The sequence below is a fragment of the Misgurnus anguillicaudatus genome, chromosome 15 (genome assembly GCF_027580225.2).
Source record: "Misgurnus anguillicaudatus chromosome 15, ASM2758022v2, whole genome shotgun sequence".
Taxonomy (NCBI): Eukaryota; Metazoa; Chordata; class Actinopteri; order Cypriniformes; family Cobitidae; genus Misgurnus; species Misgurnus anguillicaudatus.
Genome location: NC_073351.2, coordinates 17,775,812 through 17,799,499, shown reverse-complemented (window position 1 = coordinate 17,799,499; position 23,688 = coordinate 17,775,812). Strand labels below are relative to the sequence as shown.

General features: G+C 38.0%; 3 protein-coding genes across 3 annotated transcripts in view; 1 reads left to right on the top strand and 2 right to left on the bottom strand.

Moving 5' to 3' along the window:
- Positions 1-699: 699 nt before the first annotated feature.
- bckdha (branched chain keto acid dehydrogenase E1 subunit alpha) lies at positions 700-11,577 on the bottom strand. The gene is made up of 8 exons (XM_055174002.2): positions 11,412-11,577; positions 10,077-10,253; positions 9,903-9,989; positions 9,688-9,796; positions 9,302-9,463; positions 8,972-9,178; positions 8,756-8,897; positions 700-1,785 (listed from the first exon to the last, which is right to left on the bottom strand). The coding sequence occupies exons 1-8, from the start codon at positions 11,523-11,525 to the stop codon at positions 1,443-1,445; spliced, it is 1,341 nt and encodes a 446-aa protein (XP_055029977.2). The 5' UTR covers positions 11,526-11,577; the 3' UTR covers positions 700-1,442.
- A 232-nt stretch (positions 11,578-11,809) lies between these two features.
- On the top strand, positions 11,810-14,165 carry exosc5 (exosome component 5). The gene is made up of 6 exons (XM_055174004.2): positions 11,810-11,968; positions 12,119-12,232; positions 13,401-13,522; positions 13,609-13,752; positions 13,837-13,926; positions 14,048-14,165. The coding sequence occupies exons 1-6, from the start codon at positions 11,866-11,868 to the stop codon at positions 14,141-14,143; spliced, it is 669 nt and encodes a 222-aa protein (XP_055029979.2). The 5' UTR covers positions 11,810-11,865; the 3' UTR covers positions 14,144-14,165.
- A 663-nt stretch (positions 14,166-14,828) lies between these two features.
- tmem91 (transmembrane protein 91) overlaps positions 14,829-23,688 on the bottom strand; it is a 34,955-nt gene continuing 26,095 nt past the window's right edge. The window contains exons 3-4 of the mRNA XM_055174003.2: positions 21,420-21,566; positions 14,829-19,041 (exon numbers count right to left, since the gene is read on the bottom strand). Coding sequence (XP_055029978.2) covers positions 18,886-19,041; positions 21,420-21,566 — 303 coding nt within the window. The 3' untranslated portion in view covers positions 14,829-18,885. The remainder of the gene's footprint in view (positions 19,042-21,419; positions 21,567-23,688) is intronic.

Genomic DNA, 23,688 nt, shown 5'->3' with positions numbered 1-23,688 from the left:
CCCCGCATTTTCGTAGCAAAAAGTCATATATATCTTTATATCTTAGAAGAACGTTGAAAAATTTTGCATTTACTTCACACATGCGCAGCCATTTCCGCTGTTGTCATGGGAAAGTTAGTAAGTGGTGTAATTACGTGATGTGAAAAGCTGCAAAAGCGGCAAAAAGTTTTTGCAAGTTCACGCAGTTTTGCAAAGTACCAGAAATTTTATCGCATAAAATTGCATAAATTTCACGCATATTCCATCGCAATTTTTTATAAAACGTGACGCAAGATCAAGGATTTTGCCTGCAACAATCACAAAAAAAACACGGAGTTGATCAACATGGCATGAGGGTGTGTAAATGACAGAATTTTCATTTTTGGTGAACTATCCCGTTAAGTTTTTATTTAATTTCTGTAATGGCTTAAAAATATTACAATAAATTAAATTACAGAATAAAGTAATCAGAAGCACCATTAAAAACAATCAAAAAACACATTTTCATGAATAAAAATGCTTTCCATTCACCTCTTTTCCATTTTACTTTCCAGTGTACTCGTACACCTCAAACTACACTGAACATTAAAAACTGAATAACATTTATTTGCCAACAGTTACAAATACAAACCCTCTGTGTAGCCATTAAAACAAGTCCCGTACCCATATACCATTTTATTAGCTTAGCCTCTATACAGTAAGCACTTCTGAAATAAGTAATTGTATTTTATAACCATTTTTATTGTTTAATACAACTTACAAACCCCTAAAGAAAAAATCTCAAACACAACAAACATAATGTCATGTAACAGTTGAGTAAGTCTCACACATTAACAGTTTGTGCATTATTATTTACCAACCAAAGAATTATACAGTTTTATCATCTGTGGGAGGAAAATCAGTACAAGACGACACAAAACACCCTGCAATACAGCATTATGATGCACGTTGTATTAGACTGAAGTGGAAAGTCTAAGGGTAAGACACACAGAAATAAATATTTCAGAAGCATGTTTTCAATCAAATGACCGTTCAAAGATTGATCATTTCTGTGGAAAGCTGATGATCATATATAGTTTAAGGCCCAAGATACTGAGAACGTAATATACTGTTCTTTAGAAAATGTAATCAATGTTATCATGAAATTGTGGCAACCGCATTAATAACACTGTCAATGTCAACACAGTGATGAAAGGACCGCTAGATCTACCGTGGAAATGTTTACTAGGCCTATGTATATGATCTACTGATTTTCACACCACACTGCATTTCAAGGCACAAAATAAAACTGAAGTGGCCTGTATTTGCATACATGGACAGATATACCCATCTGTGTCTGTGCTTTCTAATACAACCAAAATGTAACAAAAAACACAACTAACACGTAAAGACATGTGCAAGACATTTCCTAGTTGTGTCCACTGCCCAGGTGTTTTCTTCCTCCTCTGAAAAACTTTTAGAGATTATTTCTCATAGAGATCAAGTGGATAATGCTCTTTATACTGCTGCACGTGTCGCCACATGGATTCCATCTGGTTGTTTAACTCAGGGGTCATCTCGTTGTAGACGTCAGTGAAGAGCAGGTTGGGGTTGGGTTTAAGCCGTTTCTCGGCTCTCTCGAAGGCCTCCATGACTAATTTGCGGGATTGCTTTCTCCACGCCCGCTCCTCATCCTCTCCCCACCAGCCTCGGGCGGTCATGTAGTGCCGCAGGCGAGAGATGGGATGGTCCTGCTTATCCCAGTAGTTCACCTCATCAACCGAACGGTAGGCAGAACTGTCATCGCTGGTGCTGTGATGACCGATCCTGCAGGGCGCACAGAAAAATTAAATCTCACCTGTGCTCATTTCTCAACGCATGTATCAAGAATACGCCCATTTCACACAGCTTGCATAAGCGGCGATGCTGTGTAATAGCATGCAATGCAAGCATGAAACATTTGCACAGAAAGCATAGCCAGTGATTCTATAAAGAAAATAAGTTACCTGGAGTGGGCCATTACGAATGATTACAAACTTAATTGTCACAAAATCTAATAAAGACCCCATTCACATACAGAATTCAATTAATTTAAACAGAACCCAAACCCCCAAAAGATTGGCAATAAAGTGCTAAAATCAACAGGATTTAGTCAGCATTACTGCAAAGAAAGTCCTGTTTGAGTGTTAACCGGCATTAAACCCAAGAGATGCATCATTGTTTGGGTTCTTTCAAGTCCAAACAATGGGTGGGTAGCTCCAGTATTTTATGTTCCTTCATTAAAGTCTATAGATTGCAGACATAAACAGGTTTACAGTGCATTTTCGACGTAGTTTTGCTGAGCAGACGTTTTCAAAAGTCTCAAAAGCAAATAAACGCTCTTATATAAAGTCTTTAGAGTCCAAGTCAAGTCTCGAATCAATTATGGCAATACTTTGTTATTTGCAACTTTCGTATTGCACACTGCACTTCGCTGTCCTCATTTAACTCACTTGTGTGCCTGCCTGTATAGCGCATAGTGCAAAAGGTCATAGATTTCAACCCTGGGAACACACATACTGATGTGTTTACGGCTGCAAATGCATACATTTTGTGTAAATGTGCTCATTATGACATTCACCTCCTCTCACATTTCTTGCAGGTATTCTTTAGTTCAGTGGTTCCCAAACTTTTTCAGTGTGCGGCCCCCCTTGTGTACGGTGCATTCCTTCGCGGCCCCCCAAAGAAAATGTGTGACAAAAAACTGTTCTAAAACTCAACATTTTATACAAAAAAAGTAATGCTTTTGGTTAGTAGCCTTATTTTTTTAGGTTTAACTACACAGAATTCATGATAAATTAATGTATTTCATAAAATGCCATAAAACTGGGGCCCCTCTGGCACCATCTTGCAGTTTTGAAAACCACTGCTTTAGTTGTAATGTTTACTTTTAAATTATATTTTAGTTTTTATATTTTAGTTTTATTATTAACTTTTTTAGTTTTAAATAGGGCTGTGACGGATCAAAAACTCACGGTTCAGATCACATTATGGTTTTTGAGGCACAGATCGGATAATTTTTTTGATCAGAAAAAAAGGTGGGAACAATCTAATAACAAATAAAGAAATTGCAAACATTTATAAAAAAGAACAAAGTTGCACATTAAAGCTCCACTGTGTAGGATCTACTCTCATCTAGCGGTGTAATGCTATATGACAACCAACTGAATATTACTTTCTAGCCCCCCCACCCCCATTCGGAACGCGTTTTAACTCGTACGATGGCCCGGCCGTGTCATGCCAAGGTTAACATGGCTTCCAGTAGCTACAAAGCAAAAGCAATGAAAAAAATGAACAATTTGCAATGTCCTTTGCCTGTGATCCGTCAAAGCACACAGATTTATGTTTAACATGGAAAAGTCTGATTGTCATGATATGTCCGCTTAAAATCACATACAAAAAGCAACAATAAACGTAGCTTAGACACTCCTTTTTCATCGACCCGAGAAAAAATATCCCAGGGGCTGTTACACTTGGTATTAAGATGTGTTTTCGTCGATCGGATCACAAGTGGACGAGAGAGACAGGAGAGTCCCTCTCCTGTCATTTAATCATGAGCGAGAGTAATGACGGGTTTAAATGGACACTAACTAATATTATGTCAGAGTCCAATGCTTATGTTTTAAATAAACATGTTACATGTCCGTTAGTGATGCACGGGTCGTCTCGTAACCCGCGGGCCCCGCGGGTAACCCGCGGGTCGGGTTGGGGCAGATAAAGAAATTGTAACTTTAATGCGGGGCGGGTTGGGGCGGGTCATTAAAAACAAAATAAAAAAACTGATATGTTGCGTCTAATTCCCTGTAGCATATATATTAAATATTTGGGAATATATATTTTTACATTTAATTACATTCTTTGATAAGGTTAAATTACGTAGGCCTATGTGGCAACGTAACTTCAGCAACGTAACTTGATATCCCCAAACCTTTGACGTCACGGAAGCACCAAGTAGCTCCCGCTGGCAGCCAGCAACAACAACAAAACAAACGGAGAATTAAAAGATGAAAGACGATCTGCAGGAGAAATTAAGGTAGGGAATTTGTGAATAGATAATACAAATGCTGCTTTTTTGTGTGGTGATCTACTTTTAAAATGATAAAGCCGACAAGTTCTACATGTTAAAAACACTTTAAATGCGTGGACTATACTGCATATATCTGTACATTGGATTTAGGGATGTCACCATTACTCTATTTTTTTGAGGAGTTAAAAAAAATACTGGAGCACATGTCGAGTACTGTTTAAAATAGCGAAGATTTAGTGAAACAAACTTGAAAGAAAATTACAATAGTATCAGAAGCATATATCAGCACAACGCTGCCTCTCTCTCTCTCTCTCTCTCCCTCGTTCGCTCGCTCTCGTGTGCTTCAGCTCGTGCATGAAAGCAAGAATGCGATGCGATTGCATGCTTGTAAATTTCGGAAGTTTACATGACTGAGCTGCAGCGGGCAGGCATAAGATTTATAAAAACACATATGAGAAAAAAAGGCACAGCAACTCAAAAAGACTTAAGTGTTTTACAATTACTCATAATGCCAATTTTCCCGTGGAGGCATGGAGCAGCATGAGAATACACAGTTAACTTATGTGCAATCTACCGGCATTGCCTTTGCGATCGATGTATTGGACACCCCTGGTTTATCATTATCCTATCTCTATATTAATATGACCATACTGGTTTCTATGGCTTATTTGTGTATGTTGTTGCCAGTTTACAGGGCGATGTAATCTAATGGCTGTTTCCAAGCACTCTTAGGCTGAAATAAAGCCTCTTTTTATTTACATTACAAATGCCTAGTATGTCTATTTTAATGGTCGCGGGCGCGGGGCGGTGCGGGTTGTAAAAATAGATACAGTGTTGCGGTGCGGGTTGGGGCGGGCCAAATATTTCATAAAAGCGGGACCCGCGGGTTGGAAAAAACGCCGACCCGCGCATCACTAATGTCCGTGTATATGTAAGAGCTTTCTCTGATATTGGTGAAATAAGATCGCTCAACTTTCACACGCTTGTAAAAAGAAACGAAAGAAGTGCAGATCAGCGGCGTTAGTTTTATCAATGAAAGGCTAAAAATAGCGCTGTACACCGTGTGTTTGTGCTAGTGGTCAGAAAAGATGAAAAACATTGATCTCAGTACCTCAGATTACATAAATGGGCGGAGAGACGGCGTGTGGCTGTTCGAACACATTAAACCATATGCGTGTTTACACTGTTATGCATAACCATGCTATAGTTAGCCAAGGAACTATAAAACTTCAAGTTTACAACATAGACTGTATAGATGTAAACGAATATGCTGAATTACCTGTGGAGAAGATAGAAAGTAGGCAACTTCAGTGTCCCTTGAGCCCCATCTTGGAAAACTAACATTACTCCAATATTGACTTTGGTCTTGTTGTTTTTCCTGTCGCGTTGTCGTTTTAAATCCCCGTTTCGCTTTCTTGGCTACGTGTTTTAATGTCCTCAAAAATAGGTCTTCAACAGGCTTTCAAATCTGCCTCAAATCAAAGCATTAGATCGCGGGATCATCACGGTGTGCGGCTGTTGTTGAATCCGAAGGATTCGGTCTACACAGGTCGCATATGCGGACTGTATACGTCATCAAGTCTGGTTTATTTAAATTAACTGAGCATTACATTCGCAAGTCATAAGCATATTACATCAATTTACAATTAACTTAGAATAATTGTCAGCTTTATAATTGTTAATATTCTAAAATAAGACTGTCTTGATGACGTATACCGTCTACACATGCAACCTCGGGAGGCTTCAGCTAGCGGCCAGCGTGAGTGTAGTCTGAAAGCGCGAAAGGCGGAGCTTGAATTTCAGGAATGTCCCTCGTCAGCGAATGTATTTCAAAGATGGAGGCACAACATGGATTCAGCCAGTCGAGCGACTCCACCGTATGTATTTTAAGTAGCAGATTCTACACTTTCGAGAATACTTTGATTAGTGGGTGGAAGTAATTACACATGAATGAGCACATACTTTTGAAAGAAAACATGGGTTTTTGCCGAGAATTAACTCAAAAAAAGTACACAGTGTAGCTTTAAGTAAGGTCTAAAATTAGCATTAGGTAGAGAAATCGAATTAAATGAATAATAACACTCTCTTTATTGTACAAATTAAATATTATTATTATTATTTAGAGCCACAGAAGTGATTTTCTCTTTGTCTTTGGTTGTTTGATTAACATTAATGACACAGACTTAAGTAGGTTCATTGAGGTTACTGTCTCTTTAAGACCAAATAAGCACAGACTGGTTTCGGACTCTATAATTCACTTAAGACATAAACAAATGTTTTTATTAGAAAAAGAATACTGTGAGATCATTTTGTATGTATGTGCCCTGTCAAGAATAGAAAGATTTTATGTTGACTTACTTTTTGAAGTATATGTATATGCACTACTGAGGACCCTTAAACACGTGCACACACCCACAGGCGGAGGGCGAATTCCAAACTGTGCATTAGGAAGAAGATGCAGCATAAACAGTCGCTTCACATAAAAACGTTACGTTGTTTTTCATTGCTCCATTCAGCAAATGTATGTTAATGGACTACAGTATGAGACACAGTAGCGCAACTCTCTCTATAGAGTTTAGACATGAGGAGTTCTGATCTTTGAAAGGATGATCTGACTGGAGCTGGACACATAACGCATGTGGGTAAAGAAATCTGCTAACTTTAGCACCTTTATGCGGTTAAATTGTTTTAAATCACTTGAATGTTAACATTTGTAAGCCTTAGAAACACGTGCAAATTATAAACTTTCCCTATTTAAATTAGCATATTAATCCGCGAATCACATGCGAGCCGAACCATGGGTCGTGATCCGTACGAATCACGGATCAACTGCGATCCATCACAGCACTAGTTTTAAATTATACTCTAAACTTACATTTTAGGTTCATTTTATAAATATTTTACACAGTCTATAGAGCTGAGCAGATTTGACTGCCCATTGTATTATAAAACTGTTTGTGTGTGACAAATCCAACTTTGAATCCTTGAATATACAGTACTGTGCAAAAGTCTTAGACCACTAGGGATGCAACGTTTATAGATTTTGATAGTACGGTTGTAGTCTGATAAATAATCACGGTTGTACAGTTATTATGGATTCATTTATTTTACAACATTCGTGTATAAAAATCACATGAACACATTTTTGAACAATTGCTAAATTCTTTTGTATTTTTTCTACAATTATTTGATAAAAGAAACTAATAATAACCTAGCCGGCATTTGACTTAGTATAGGTGCCTTTTGAAACCTGTATTCATTTTAATTATCTTTCAAAAAAAATTATTTTACATTTGGACTGAATAAATAATATGTCTATTATTTTGGTTTGTTTGAAGTATTAAAACGAAAAATAACACAGGGTCATCCTGGACCAGGTACCGCAAACCATTTTAACAGGTGTAGCTTGATATTACACAAATATCAAATATAACTATTACAGCTGGCAGCATTAACGTGTTAACTCGTGCTATTAATTCATTATTCATTAACGCGTTAAAATAATTCAACAATTAAATGCAGTCAGTCAGACCACCAGGAGCGCCCCGGTTTAATCCGCGAGCAGGAGGTTTTTTAAACTGCACAAACCGATTGGAGTGTGGCTCTTTCACGAATGCATGCACACACACACACACACACACACACACACACACACACACACACACACACACACACACACACACACACACAAACCAGATGCACGAACAACCAAGAGACGCGTCACGCGCACATATTCTTTTGAAATGCAAAGCTTTGTCATAAAGTGTGCCAACCAGTCTGCATCATGACGCACGCGCCTCTTGATGGTTCGTGGATCTAGTTTGTGTGTCCGTGCATGAAACAAAAACACACAGTGTATTGGAGGCTTTACGATTACTTAACCGTGACATTTTAAAGCGCGGTTAATAGTGAAACCCGTTAAATCGCTGCATCCCTGTAAGGCCACCATGCCAGAATTAGATTTGTTGTTTTTGCAATGTTATAGTGATCATATATAATTGTTTCTCAGTCTCTTTAATAAAATACATCCAGAAAATACAGGAAATGTGTATTTAGTATTAAAAACTGTATAAAATTGTAAACTGATGCGTTTTTATTGTAAACTCCGCTTCCACTTGAGCAATAACAGGAAATTACAGGATTAAACCTAAACAAAATTAAATCCTAATTTCTAATTTTAAAGAAATTCGTCTTTTTACTTCATTTTGCTGAAAAACGCTCAAGATGTGTTTAGTGCCAAGAGAGGTCACACTAAACACCGACAATGCCTAAAGAAGACATTTAGTCATGAAAATTTATTTTTTTCTTTCTTTGTACATATTTTCTGTATTTTCTGTTTGTATCTTAATAAAATAGATTGAAAAATAAATATGGATGGAAACTTTGCTAAAACAACAAAGCTGGTAATGGTGGCCTTACATTTTTGCACAGTACTGTATGTTTTATTTCTTTAAACTTTATATAACTAAACTTAATAAAAAAAGATTCAGTTTTAGATTACAAGAAAATAATAAACATTTTCATTGGAATACAGTGACAGAGCAAATTCATATCGACTGCACCATTTGGGACAATTGTAGTTTCAAGTGTTATTTTGGTTGGCTTACAAATAAAGTGTAAATGCTGCCTGCTGTCACTGTGGGTGTCAAATAAAAACGCGGCACTAACACATGTTGTGTGAAACAGGCCATTGTGCATTCAGCTCATTTTCATTGTGTGGTTCAAGTGTACCTGTATGTCATGGCTTCAATAAGGAAGGGCTGATTTTCGGCCACTGCTCGACGCCGTGCCTCCTTTGTGGCATTGTACACAGCAAAAACGTCATTTCCATCTACACGGATCGACATGAGTCCATATCCTGGACCTCGAGCGGCTATAGACGAAATATAAAAAATATATAGCAAATGGAATAAAAAAGCCACAAGAAACAACAACAGTTTTACTTACCAATGCCATCCCCTCTGTACTGCTCATTGGTCGGCGTGGAGATTGCGTAACCGTTATTGCGGCAGAAAAATATAAGCGGACACTCAAGGGTGGCTGAGAAATTAAATCCAGCATGGGCATCTCCCTCGCTGGCTGCACCCTCTCCGAAATAACAGATCACAATCCGGTTCGAGTTCTCCCTTTTCAGAGCATACGCTGCCCCAGCAGCTACAAGAGCCATAACAGATTAAAAGAAATGTTAGATCATGGTCATCGCAAGCTTTCCAATCATCAAGAGCAAGTATGTATATATATATATATGGCTCCAAAGCAGATGTATTTATATCTCACCTTGTGGTAGCTGTGTGGCAAGCGGTGAGGAGATGGTGACAAAATTAAGGTCTTTGCTACCGTAGTGAACCGGCATCTGTCGGCCCTTTGACAAGTCATCAGCATTAGCATAGCACTGTGCCATGAACAGGTCAAGCGGAAAGCCCCTGTACATCAATACACCTAAACATAAAGAACAACAATGGGGATAATGAGAACACAGAAGTTCTCTTGTTGTTTTAGTCCTGCATAATTCAATTAAGAAAAAGTTACATAATCAAAGCAATCTAATTTTTCACACCCTTCTCTGTAATACATTAAGACAGCTCATTAATTGCAATAGTTGGAAAAGTCATTAAGGCAGCTGCTCTGTGTCTACTGTAACTCCAGCTTGTAAACATTCTCACCCGCTTCCCGATATTGGCCAAAAACCAAATCCTTCGGGTCAAGAGCCGCAGCGCTGCCGATATGCGTGCCCTCCTCGCCGTAATTGGTCATGTAGAACGAGATACGGCCCTAAGACAGAAATATCACCAAATTAAAAGAACAAAATATTGCATCCGAATTTATTTCGATTTTATGAAACCTCATGCTGGAATCCATCGACATCTTTATCTCTTACCTGTCTCTGGGACTCATAAAGAATACGATCCATTGTGTTAAGTAGTGTCATCTTTTCGTAGAAATTTAAAACCGTCTCTTTCGGCAGCTGAAAGACATTTAACAGTTAGAATCAAAGCTTGAACAACATGATCAAATACATCAAATGTTTGTGTCACATTCATGCACTCCACACCTGAGGATCCTCCGAAGGGTTAATGATCTGGCCCTGTCTATCCATTACCCTATAGACAGGGATTCCTGAGATCACATTGGGCTGAATAAACTCAAGGTGATCAATAAACTCGGCCGAGGCTCCGGGAAACTGCGGCTTCTCCACGGATGAATCAAACGGCTGCTGGCGAAGAGCTGCCTGTAGAGAAGAGAGAAAAGGATCAAAGATTAAACGATGAGGCACAGATCTCATGCATTGCACATTAAAGCCAATTTCTCACATCAGACAGCGTTTTACTTTAATACAACTTTCATCTTTCTTCTACACCAATTTAAAATGCAGAAATAATAACCATAAGAAAGCCATTAAAATCAGCTCATTTCTTTTTAGAAAGTTTCACAACAACACTGTTGAAACTAATGGAGTGGGACTACTGTATGCTACTGCACGTTCTTCAAACTTATTGCAAGTAGCTATGAGATAACAAAGTAGAATTTTTTTTATAGTAAAGTGTGCCATGGTAATCCAGTGTTTTGTTGATGGACTACTGTATGTGTATGCAAAGATAGGGGCAGATCAAGAAACCTGTTTAAAAGCAGTCGTTGTTGTTATTACACATAACAATGTGACATAGTTTCTCTTTATTACACACATGAATCAACATATTAAAGTATGAAGTATCTGTACATGAATAAACTGATTAAAATCAATGTTCATGTGATGTGCACTGTTGTCATTATTGCAGCAGGTTGGTTTAGGATCAATAAGATGAATATGAGCAACTCTTTTAAAGGTAATACTTCATACTTTTAATCACAGATCATCATTTAGGCTGTCAGGACAAGTCTTTATATTAAAATGGCACATGGGTTGCTGGGATTTGTATTTTGTTTTCCTCCCCACACCCCCCTGAATCAGCCAATCAGCTCTCATGGTATCTACTAAGTTACAGCATTGTGAAGGTTGAACAGTCCATTATTCACAATCACAACAAAGCAGAAACAATCTAGCTTATAAGATACTAGATTTAACTAGTTAATTGATAAATCTAATGCAAGTATTACACACCCATGTTAAACCATAAATAGTATGCAGCATGCACTTCAGTGTGTCAGTTAACCATTAACGGATTACATTACGTATTAAGATTACGTTCATTATTTTAAGAGCAATATTCCACTGCGATATTACGTAGGCAGTATTGCTTATTAAATAAATATATTTATTTAAAAAGTTACACGTAGTGTTTTGGAGCTCTCGCAGATATTTACACATCATACGTCTGCTAGGCAACCCTTGCTAGTCAGAAATACCGGTAAAATGACTTAATGCCACTGTGATAAGTTTAAAACTCACATTGACCCGGAAAGACCTTTGCTGGAGGACCGATGCTGTCTTTAAAGCAGCGTTTTGACGAATTGCATGAAGCCCAATACCGTAAAATTTCTTTATACACCTAGCAGCCGCCATTTTTACTTCTATGTATCTCCTGACTTTCTCGCCTCTGTTCTGTTGACATTCTGTGTAAGTCATTTACATCGCGCCACCTGCTGGACAATAGGTGTGTTCGACTTCATGTGGCGCGATTGCAGTACACTTCACATTACGTTTTAAGTGTCATAAAATAATATTTACTATATTAATTACATTTTCCTAAAAAGACCTGTTCGTGTAATACTAAAACTGCTTAAACTATTGACTATTCCCGTGTTTTTATCCACTAGAGTGCGCCAGTGTTCACTACAACAATGTGTGCAACGTCATCATGTTGCGCATCACACAATGACGCGTCGCGAGTGCGACAATTAGCATGTCCATCATGGAGTTAGAGCAAAGTTGTCCAGTTTTAAGAGAGTATGGAAGTGAACAGAGTTTATTATCCAGACCTGACGGATCATCCACTTTTGTTCAAGGTATGTGGATCTGTTCTGAAAACGTTTGACTGTTTATTCGAAAATGGGTAGCACGGATGCATGCGAAGCTAAAGCATGTTGATCAATTTGATTGATGTAACAGTTATTCAAATCTGTATAATTGTGTGAGTTTTGTAAATGTACTTTCAGGGGATAGTAGTATTCTGGCTGGAGTTTATGGACCAGCTGAGGTTAAAGTGAGCAAGGAAATCTATGACCGAGCTACTGTGGAGGTTCTTATCCAGCCCAAAATAGGGCTTCCAAGTATGTATATCATCAATGCATTCGCAGCTTAATATTTTAGATTGTATTCATATTTATAATATAACGGTCTGTGTCTAAACTAATTAAAATCGTGTCTTTCATCATCATTGAAAGTTTCTTGTTAATTTTTCCCAAGTGATGGTGGTGCTCTAACAGCCATGAAACCTTTAAAATGTACAACTTTAAAGGAGAACAACACCGTTTTTCAATATTTTACTATGTTCTTACCTCAACTTAGACGCATTAATACATCCCTATCTTAATTCAATGCGTGCACTTAATCTTTGTACAGCACGTCGTGAATGTGTTAGCATTTAGCTTAGCCCCATTTATTCCTTAGGATCCAAACAGGGATTAATTCAGAAGCCACCAAACACTTCCATGTTTTCCTTATTTAAAGACTGTTACATGAGTAAGAATGGTGGCATAAAACAAAACGTGGCGATAGGTGCTCCTCCTCAATATAGTTATTTTTTATCTGCTAAAAAATGACCACATTTTATTTTGTGCAGCCATACTTACTTGTGTAACTACTCATGGGACAGTCTTTAAATAGGGAAAACATGGAAGTGTTTGGTGGCTTCTAAATTCATCCCTGTTTGGATCCTAAGGAATTAATGGGGCTAGGCTAAATGCGAACACATTCATGACGCTGTACAAAAATTAAATGCACACATTAAATAAAGATTGGTATGTATTATTTGGTCTAAGCTGAGGTAAGAACATAGTAAAATATTTTTCCTTTAAATAAAGTGTACATTTCAGCAGTCCAGTGCTGTACAGCTTTTTTGGACATGCATACTATTAAATAAATTAATGTTAATGTTAGGTGTTAAGAAGTATGTTTCAATAATTACTATTTAAATTATTTATTCTATTAACACCCTATTTGTCGGACCCTAATGCATCATCCTACATAGATCTGTATTCTCCAGTTGTCACCATAAGATGGCAGGCTGGTACAGAGGATTTTTTTCTCATGATCTCATGAGCTACAGTGTTCCTATAGGTCAACTGTTAGAGCATTGTGTTAGCAGCACAAAGGTCATGGGGTTGATCTTCAGGGAACACACATACTGATAAAAAATTATGAATTTGAATTCACTATAAGCTGCTTTTGATGAAAGCATAAATGCAATGTAAAGTTCTCTGACTTGTTTTCCATTAGGTGTTCGAGAGCGTGCAAGAGAGCAGTGTGTTCGAGAGGCATGCGAGGCAGCTCTTCTGTTGACTCTTCATCCCCGCTCTTCTCTCACTCTGATCTTGCAGGTTATCTGTGATGATGGTTCTGTATCCTTAACATTGCTCCAATATCTTTGCGCTCACAACTGTGTCCTTGAGTTGCCCGGTAGTCTGTGTCCTTATCTAACACTCAGCTGTTATCATGCTGTCTGAATGCTGCCTGTATGGCTCTCATGGATGCCGGGCTGCCCATGAGCTATCTTTTTTGTGGTGTGACGTGTGCCATTACCAAAGAGGAGGGTCAGATAATCACTGATCCAACGGCTAGACAGGAGAAGGTACACTACGATTACTGTTCCCACACAAAATATACAATTTTTGATTCCTGTCTGAGTGTTTTTTGTATGTGTGTGCATTTTCAGGAAAGTCGAGCATTGTTAACATTTGCAATTGATAGCGTGGAACGCAATGTTTTGATGTCATCAACAACAGGCTCTTTCTCAGTCAAAGAGGTAAGGTTAATGTGACATGTATGTAAAACTACAAGATTCATTATTATGTATGTAGCAATGATACATAGTTGCTTATGGTTGCTACATAGATGTGCATTGAACGTTTTTTCTTTCTACACAGCTGCAGCAGTGCATAGCCATCAGTCAAAAGGCATCTGAACAAGTCTTCCAGTTTTATAGAGACTCCGTTAAACGACGATACTCAAAGATAAAATAAAACAAGCTTATTATATTTTCTACTTTTAGTTTGCATTGTGTTTTTTCCTATATTTGCAATATTATGGATCAAATTATTTTATTATTACTTGCATAATAAATGTGTTATCATCCTGCCTACATGGTTTCACCCACAAAGTTTTATTTTTAATTTGAATTTCTTGACTCCATGTTCGCTACTTCATACTGTATTAACTTGATTAAATTTGAGTTTATAGCCATTACAATTGTTTTTTAAGGCCTATTGATAGCAATATTAAACAGATTTTATGTACTGTATATTGCTTTCAAGGTGGTGTGGTTTCTGGCAATAAATTGTTAAATGGCTGAATGCCAAGAGGGAGTCGTGATGTAAAATGAAGATAATAATGCTCTTTGTTGTGCAACAAAAAGCACATGCTTGAAGGCGAAATGGCAAATTTTAAACCATTGGCGTGGGAACTGTTACTATCAATATGGAAATGAAATGATGGAGGTTTGTTATTATTAGATTGCGTAAGCTGGGTCTTTGAGAGAATTACATAGTGCGTTAACATGTATTACCATTAATTGCTGTTCACCAGAGTTGTGCTTGATATTTTATTTCTTCCCTCTAGAGATGAGCCGTATAATGAGTGTTATTAAAGCATGTCGGCTTTTTAAAACACAACAATGCAGCTGCAACTGTTCAAAAAGGCAAAACAAAATTAAACCTTTAATCAAGTGCATTTATTAGTTCATAACAGGATTCTGTGAAATTTACATACACATTTACACAAAATTAATGAAGAGGAAGAATAAATGAATGCCTGGTCCCTATTACTGCACTGAGAGAATAAAGGGCAGCACTTTGACCTGTACACTGGAGAGCGTGGCTGTTTGTGTAGGTTTCCATTCAATTTCCTGATATCACAGAGGCAATAGGAAATAAGCAGAGCGGGTTGGGCTGTTCCTCCCATCTTCTGCACGATGAGGGAATGCACCATTATATGACCCAAATTTAAACCGCAGGGATCTCAGAGGGCACCTGCATGGGCAATTTACAGCGAATGCTGTATTTATGTAGCCTATTTGCATTTTTTTAAGGGGTACATCTCAATCTTTAAATAAAATACTGCTGTTTTGTAATTACGGTATTAGGTAGTTGACATTTTAAAAACTAAAAACTCCATTTGGGGAATCATTATGTTTACACTGGTTTTAAATGTCTTGCCAGATAGATCTATTGTATGGATATTATTCACTAATCAAACTGAATAAACAAATATCTGCATTTTTTGATTTGACAATAATATTCTGATTATATATGAAATGACACTGATGAATATAAATATAATATTAGGTTGAAATAGTGGGTAATCGTTGTGCATTAGTGGATTTGATGATTAGTTATGATATGCAATTTATTGTGTTAGACACTTCATTCAACCATTTAAGTTAGATTTTTGCAGAAAAAACGGTTATGGTTATCAACTAAATTTTTCATCTTCCAACAGATGTACACTTTAAAAATGCTGGATATTTTTGGTTGTGTCAAATATGGACATATTCTAGGTTATTTTAAACCAAATGTTAAATTGTCAATATGTATTATTAAAGTGCTACAGCAAAAGTCCCCGTGCATGTTTTTCCTGGTGTGAAATAATTTACTATTTCTGTTAAAAAATTATGGTAACACTTACAAACAAATGTGGGTTTTGAGCTTTATATCCCAGAATTCCTGTTAAACTCATATTTCATAACCTCTAATGAATGTCCCCAATGTCTGCCGGATCTTTCACATCAGGCTGAATGACATCTGCAAAACATAATATGCTTAGCTTAGTATAATATGCTTATAATGGTTCTTAGTGAAAGCGTTTGTTTGGCCCCTATCACATATAAACCTTTATGAAAATATAACCATAATCCCTTTATTTTCGCCTGTGCATTTTTTTTTGCATTTGTGTTTAAGGAATTATGTGATTCTTATGTACATACAGGTTCCAAGACCAACTTTTGTCATAATAGTGAAAAAATTAAGTGCCTTTTTATTCTTACTGGCCATGAATTTTGAAACAAGTTTTACTTTGTACACTGAAAAAAATTATTAATTGAATTTAATCTTTTTTTCAAGGTAAGTGGTTGCAATCAACCCACCTAAGCTACATTTAAACAAAAAAATATTAGTAAAGTAAAATAAAATATAAAACTTTTGTTTAAATGTAGCTTAAATAAATTGATTGCAACCACTTACTTTAAAAAAATGATTAAATTCAATGAATCATTTTTTTCAGTGTATATTGTGAAAAACAGGTCATTCTTAGGGTGTTTTCACACCTATATTGTGAACACCAAAAGGACTGAGGTCACATTCGGCTAGTTCCTTTTCTGGTTCTTTTAAAATGAACTATATGTGAAAACACCCTTAGTTTCTTGGTTAAACTGTACCTATAAACTTATGTAAACATGACTTTGTTCCTAATATTTTTATATATATATAGTTTTGATGGCTTAATGTGAGTATTGTATGTTCTTATAGGAATTCTACATAAGGAATCATTATGTGTGGGATTTTTAAAGTTTGTATGCCATAGATTTAAATCCATTGCATTGCTTATTTGCTAAAATCAAATGATCATTCATGTCTATTCCATGCCATGTAGTCAGTTGTATTTATGAATTATCAATTTAGAACATTTATATTTAAAAGTTTCAATTAAATATACATTTTAATCAATACATGAAATTTAAAGGATAACACCACAGTTTTTCAATATTTTACTATGTTCTTACCTCAACTTAGACGAATTAATACATACCTATCTTTTTCAATGGTGGCACTAAATCTTTGTACAGCGCGTCGCGAATGTGCCAGCATCTAGCCCAGCCCCATTCATTCCTTAGGATCCAAGAGATGAGCACTTAGTTTGCAGCACTTCAACCTTGGCACGCAGTAACATCATCACTCCTGAGTCCTGACTACTCCCCCTCTCGCTCAAACTTCCGTCAATATTACTGCGCCCGAGGTCGAAGTGCTGCAAACTAAGTGCTCTTCCGCCATACAATAGTTCTCATTTTTGATCCGCTTACAAAATCGCCAGGTTTTATTTTGTGCCACCATACTTACTCGTGTAACTACTCATGTAACAGTCTTTAAATAGAGAAAGTCAAATGTTTGGTGGCTTCTAAATTCATCCCTGTTTGGATCCCAAGGAATGAATGGGGGCAGGCCAAACGCCAACACATTCACGACGCGCTGCACAAAGATTAAAGGGATAGTTCAGCCAAAAACGACACCAAACCCATGATTCACTCACCCCCAAGCCGTCCGAGCCGCACACGTCCATCGCCTCCCAGACAAACACACCCTCGGACACTCCAGAAAACATTCTAGATCCTTCTGTTGATCAAATGCAATATCACGGGGTCCAGCCACAGTCCACAACCCTCAAGTCCAAAAAAAGTGCGTTCATCCCTCACAAATCAAATCCAAACGGCTCCAGGATGACAAACAAAGGTCCCCCGAGGGCAATCCGCGCGGTGCTGCTGTAGAAATATCCATATTCAAAACCCTATTAACTCAATTAACCACCTTCCGGTAGCGCGGCCATCTTAGTCTCATCCGCATTCAGGATGAGAGCTTACGCAGAGTTTTCTCTGCTGCTGCTCTCTCCCCCCGCCCTCCGAATTTGTCATACTTCACTAAGAAAAGTGCGTACACTACGCTAATACTCTCTCCTGAGTCTAAGGTGGCGGCGCTACCGGAAGGTAGTTAATTACGTTAATAAAATTCTAAATTTGGATATTTCTACAACAACACCGCACGGACCACCCCCAGAAGACCCCCGTCCACCATCCTGGAGCCGCCCGGATCCAATTTGTGAAGGATGGACGCACCCCCCCTGGACTTGAAGGTCGTGGACCACGGCTGGACCCCGCAACACCACATCCAATCAACAGAAAGATCCAAAATATCCTCCAAAATATCCGAAAATGTGCCCGTCTGAAAAACGATGGACACACGCAACCCAGACAGCCCGGGGGTGAGCAAATCATGGCTTCAACATCGTTTTTGGCCGAACTATCCCTTTAAGTGCATGCATAATTCTTCAAAAATATTGAAAAAAGGTGGTGTTTTCCTTTAAATGTTTATTGTTTTACTCAAATTAGGCAAATGTTAATATTAACCCTGCATAGCTTTAAGCATCCCATTGATATTTTTAGTATCAAATGCAATTCTGATGTACTGTGGTATCCTTAATTTGGTGAGTAGTTCAGTGGTCAGCTTTAAAGCTCCAGAAGAAACTGACCCAGTTTATTCAAAGTCACAGTCTCGGAGGACTTGTCCTAGTGTTTTGCAGCCAAGTGTGTTGTGATGTCCAGATATTGCTGTCCTTGTTGAGCTCAGTCGATATTCCGTGTCAGTTTGCCTATCTTTCCTTCTTCTGCATGCTTACAGTGATTCAATTATATAGTTTTAGGTTTTTACCCAAACCAAAGCTTTCAGCAGTAACACACATAACACACTGTTATATGCTGCATCTCCACTTTGTTCCATTGCTGTACATTTGTGTGCTAATCAAATAAGGTTCAGACTTTTACTGTATGGCTGCCATGATCTTGAACCATGCACTGAATGTAAATGAGGTGCGGTCTCTGCTGAATGGCTGTATTTACTACAGGTACTGCGTGTGAGTTATTTTGGAGCAGCGGTTTGTGTGACTAGGAACCAGGGAGGTGTGTTGCTGAAATAGATGAGGGGGAATAATGGTGCATTAGTCTTTAAGGTGGTTTCCCAGACAAATAGGAGATGAGGGCAGCGATAGCGCAGATGTAAGTGATGATGCCGAAAACGATCGAAAGGATAGAAAGCCACAGGGCCTGGCGAGAAGCAGCGCTGGCACCCTGGAAATCTCCCTGTGCCGATGCTTTGTTTGTCTGGAGTGGAGAGAAGAAAATGTAAACAGTAACATTAATCACTGTGTGGATGATAGACATCCCTGCCCTCTGTAGCTCATGCTGGTTTTCATCCTTTTGTCTTATGAACCCTAGTACCCCATCAATAAAGCCCCTTCATCTACACCATACTCATACTGCATGACATGAATCATTCTCATTATTCAGGTGACTTTTAAACAAAAACCAATGACAAAGTAGCATACTTTTTTCGGATGAGGGTGTTTTACGGTTTATGTACAACTATAGTTTTTTCTGTGAATAGGCAAATGTTTGTGTATTTTGCAGCTCTTGTTCATTCTTTTCTCTATTCCTCCTTCGTCTTTGATCTACTCATTTCAGACAACACCTTATGATCTGTTGGAAATCAATCATTTTCAGGCCCTCATTATGACAGTAATAAAAGCCTGAATGAAATCTATTGATCAGAGCTTTTTCAGTCAGCTACATTTTTCTGCCTTCTGCTTTGGGCCCTCAGCCTTAACTTGTATTTGCAATTTATAGAAAGTGTACATTTGGATTTAACAGAATATTAACAGTTGTTTTGAGTTGGTTACCAATCCCATGTTGGTCCTTTTACTATACACTCACCTAAAGGATTATTAGGAACACCATACTAATACTGTGTTTTATCCCCTTTCACCTTCAGAACTGCCTTAATTCATGGCATTGATTCAACAAGATGCTGAAAGCATTCTTTAGAAATGTTGGCCCATATTGATAGGATAGCATCTTGCAGTTGATGGAGATTTGTGGGATGCACATCAAGGGCACGAAGCTCCCGTTCCACCACATCCCAAAGATGCTCTATTGGGTTGAGATCTGTGGGGGCCCTTTTAGTACAGTGAACTTATTGTCATGTTCATGAAACCAATTTGAAATGATTCGAGCTTTGTGACATGGTGCAATATCCTGCTGAAAGTAGCCATCAGAGGATGGACATAAAAGGGATGGACATGGTCAGAAACAATGCTCAGGTTGGCCGTGGCATTTAAACGATGCCCAATTGGCACTAAGGGGCCTAAAGTGTGCCAAGAAAAAAACCCCACACCATTACACCACCACCACCAGCCTGCACAGTGGTAACAAGGCATGATGGATCCATGTTCTCATTCTGTTTATGCCAAATTCTGACTCTACCATCTGAATGTCTCAACAGAAATCGAGACTCGTCAGACCAGGCAACATTTTTTCAGTCTTCAACTGTCCAATTTTCGTGAGCTCGTGCAAATTGTAGCCTCTTTTTCCTGTTTGTAGTGAAGATGGGTGGTAACCGGTTGGGTCTTCTGCTGTTGTAGCCCATCCGCCTCAAGGTTGTGTGTGTTGTGGCTTCACAAATGCTTTGCTGCATACCTCGGTTGTAATGAGTGGTTATTTCAGTCAAAGTTGCTCTTCTATCAGCTTGAATTAGTCGGCCCATTCTCCTCTGATCTCTAGCATCAACAAGGCATTTTCCCCCACAGGACTGCCGCATACTGGATGTTTTTCACTTTTCACACCATTCTTTGTAAACCCTAGAAATGGTTGTGCGTGAAAATCCCAGTAACTGAGCAGATTGTGAAATAATCAGACCGGCCCATCTGGCACCAACAACCATGCCACACTCAAAATTGCTTAAATCACCTTTCTGACATTCAGTTTGGAGTTCAGGAGATTGTTTTGACCAGGACCACACCCCTAAATGCATTGAAGCAACTGCCATGTGATTGGTTGATTAGATAATTGCATTAATGAGAAATTGAACAGGTGTTCCTAATAATCCTTTAGGTGAGTGTATATACCATAGTACATACCCCTGTTGTTTTATTAGATCAGAATTAAGGAAACAAGATGTAAGAGACAAAAGTTTACATAATAAAATGTAAAAATGTGCCGTTGTTGCTATTTCTATCTGACCTGAACCCCTGCTTTTGGTGGGATAACGTACAGTAATGTAGTCAGGTTTATTCAATCATATATGCCGTATAGTTTAGATGTTAGCCCATGTGAAGCAGGAGCTGAGAAAACATTTCATAACACTATTATTAAACAATATTACATTGTCAAAATTCTCATTAAAACACAGATATAAGTAAAGGCAAGTTATTGTCAGGTGCTATAAAGCAATACTGCAGTAGTCTATGATTAATGGATTGTTTTTTCTTGTCCTCTCCTTCAGTTGACATTTAATTTGTTTTCTCCCACATACCATCTGCCATTTTAATAATATTTAACTGAACAGCAAGACTATGTCAGAATTTTCATAAACAATGTCAGGTCATGGAGTATAAGAGTAAATGCTGTCGGTTTTATTGAAGGATTCTAATTGGATTACTGTTACTGTCTGTCAAATGCATATAAATTAAAAGATGTAAATATACCTTTTGTGAAAGATAGAATGCAGCGATGCCCAGAGGCCAGAAACAACACAACATAGAGAAGAAAGCCAGGCCCAGGTAATCTTGAGGGATCATGATGGGAAAGTTGCTCTCACTGTCTGTATCACTGAAGTCATCACTGGATGAGTCCTATAGGAAAAAAGTTCACAAAAATATGGCCCATCTAAAATCTCTGTGTGGTTAAAAAAATTTGCATGAACAGAATATTGTGCTCAGACCTATAATGAACTGCTATAAAACTTGAGGTTTGTTTGATCTTGTTTGAAGTGCTGCACTATGTAAATGTATCTGTTACAAGTTTTGCTTGTTTCTGTGAGATAATCTGACTGAATGAGGTTATGGCAAATGCTCAGTACTTGTGCTGCCTTCAGGCAAATGTTTTTTTTCCAAAACAGAGCTGTGTTTATGTGTCTCTATTGCTAGGACTGTGTGTGTAACAATTATGCCTGACTCAGTCTCTCTAAAACAGTTTATGTCCGCAGTGCACAGCTGCAGGTTTTTTCTATAGAACGAGAATTTAAAAAAAATGAAAAAATTATTTGCACTTTAACATTGAACTGTGTTATTGATCCTATTAAAATCTTCCTTTTATAATATGTTTCTTGATCTATAAGCTTTAACTAAAACTTAAAGGAACACGCCCACATTTTGGGAATTTAGCTTATTCACAGTTAGATAAATCCATACATACCCTTCTCATCTCCGTGCGTGCTGTACTCTGTCTGACGCAGCCCCCGCTAGCTTAGCTTAGCACAAAGACTGGAAGTGAATGGCTCCAGCTAGCATACTGCTCCCAATAAGTGACAAAATAACGCAAACATTTATGTTTTGTGATTTGTGTAGTCACACCGTGCGCAAATAACAAGGTCATATGAGACACAGCCATCTTTTGACAGTATACATACTGGGAACTACACTAGTCAACATTTGAAGTGGATCAGAAAATTTCATCCAAACTTTCAAAGACAATAATGGGTATTGGGAATTGGTTTTAAGACCACTTTTATAAGAGGTTTTGATCCACTTCTAATGTTGACTAGTATATATTCTCAGAAGGCAAGCACTGCTACTTGAGCGGAGTGATTTGCTCGCAGCACCCGAGAAGCTCCTGGTGAGGAGCAGAGAGTTCGGTCAGAGTTGGGCAAATCACTCCGCCCAAGTAGCAGTGCTTCGCCTTCTGAGAATAAAGATCTCAGTATGTAGATGGCTGTGTCTCATATGACCTTGTTATTTGTACACGGTGTGACTAAACAAATCACAACACATAAATGTTCACGTTATTTTGTCACTTATTGGGAGCAGTATGCTAGCTGGAGCCATTCACTTCCAATCTTCGTGCTAAACTAAGCTAGCGGGGGCTGCGTCAGTCCGAGTTACAGCATGCACGGAGATGAGAAAGGTATGTGTGGACATATCTAACTCTGGGGATACGGTGATAAGCTAAATTCCCAAAATGTGGGCGTGTTCCTTTAAGAAAGCTGGTTAATATTGCACATCATGTTTTTTACATTTTAGGCATTTATATTATACTCAAAATGAATCTTAGTCATAATATGTCAGAACGGAGACTTTAAATAAAACAACATGGTCACTATCCTCTCTTCTTTGTTTGCAGGTTTTTAAATATTTAAATAGCAGCACTTTTACACTTGACCTCCTGATGAAAAGGCCTGATGGCACGACAGCATGTGTAATCTGTGCTGACAGAGAGAACTTCAAGCGCTCTTTGAAATGGACTGAGTGTGTTTGCTTTGTGACAAGCTGCTTTTTAGAAGAATGAGTTTGCGCTTTAATGCAAAACGCCAAGCATTAAAGTATGTTTTTGTTTATGCCACTTTATTTGACAGCAGGCAATGACACAAAGTGAATAAGCACCCTGCATTTTGTCAGATTTTCCGACAGACATAATTGCTTTGATATTTTGATGTTTTTGTATATTTCGGCTTCGTATCCAACACAAAAATCTGTCAGGTACCTTCTTTGTTAGGGCGTCAATCACGATGATTACAGGGAAAAACTCAATCTGTTATTTTTTGCTTTGCCAATCCAGATCTTGTTTGCTGGTATGAAATTGAGGTTGGCATTCGGATCATCGGCACAGTGGCAATATTATTCACACAACAGTGGATGCAGAGTTATCTATAATTGTGCTGGGTTTAAAGCACCATTCATGCCTTTAATTTTTTTTTTCATTTAAAAGCTCATTTGTGACCCTGTCTGTGAAATCCAGTCTAAAGTCTAAAAATATTAT

Excerpts from the sequence above, each read along its gene's own strand:
- bckdha (XM_055174002.2), bottom strand. The coding sequence starts at position 11,525 with ATGGCGGCTGCTAGGTGTATAAAGAAATTTTACGGTATTGGGCTTCAT. Across the intron at positions 8,898-8,971 it reads GTACAGAGGGGATGGCATTG|CCGCTCGAGGTCCAGGATAT; the intron begins GTAAGTAAAACT and ends TTTCGTCTATAG. Across the intron at positions 1,786-8,755 it reads ATTGAAGCCATGACATACAG|GATCGGTCATCACAGCACCA; the intron begins GTACACTTGAAC and ends TGCGCCCTGCAG.
- exosc5 (XM_055174004.2), top strand. The coding sequence starts at position 11,866 with ATGTCCATCATGGAGTTAGAGCAAAGTTGTCCAGTTTTAAGAGAGTAT. Across the intron at positions 11,969-12,118 it reads ATCATCCACTTTTGTTCAAG|GGGATAGTAGTATTCTGGCT; the intron begins GTATGTGGATCT and ends ATGTACTTTCAG. Across the intron at positions 13,753-13,836 it reads CAACGGCTAGACAGGAGAAG|GAAAGTCGAGCATTGTTAAC; the intron begins GTACACTACGAT and ends GTGCATTTTCAG.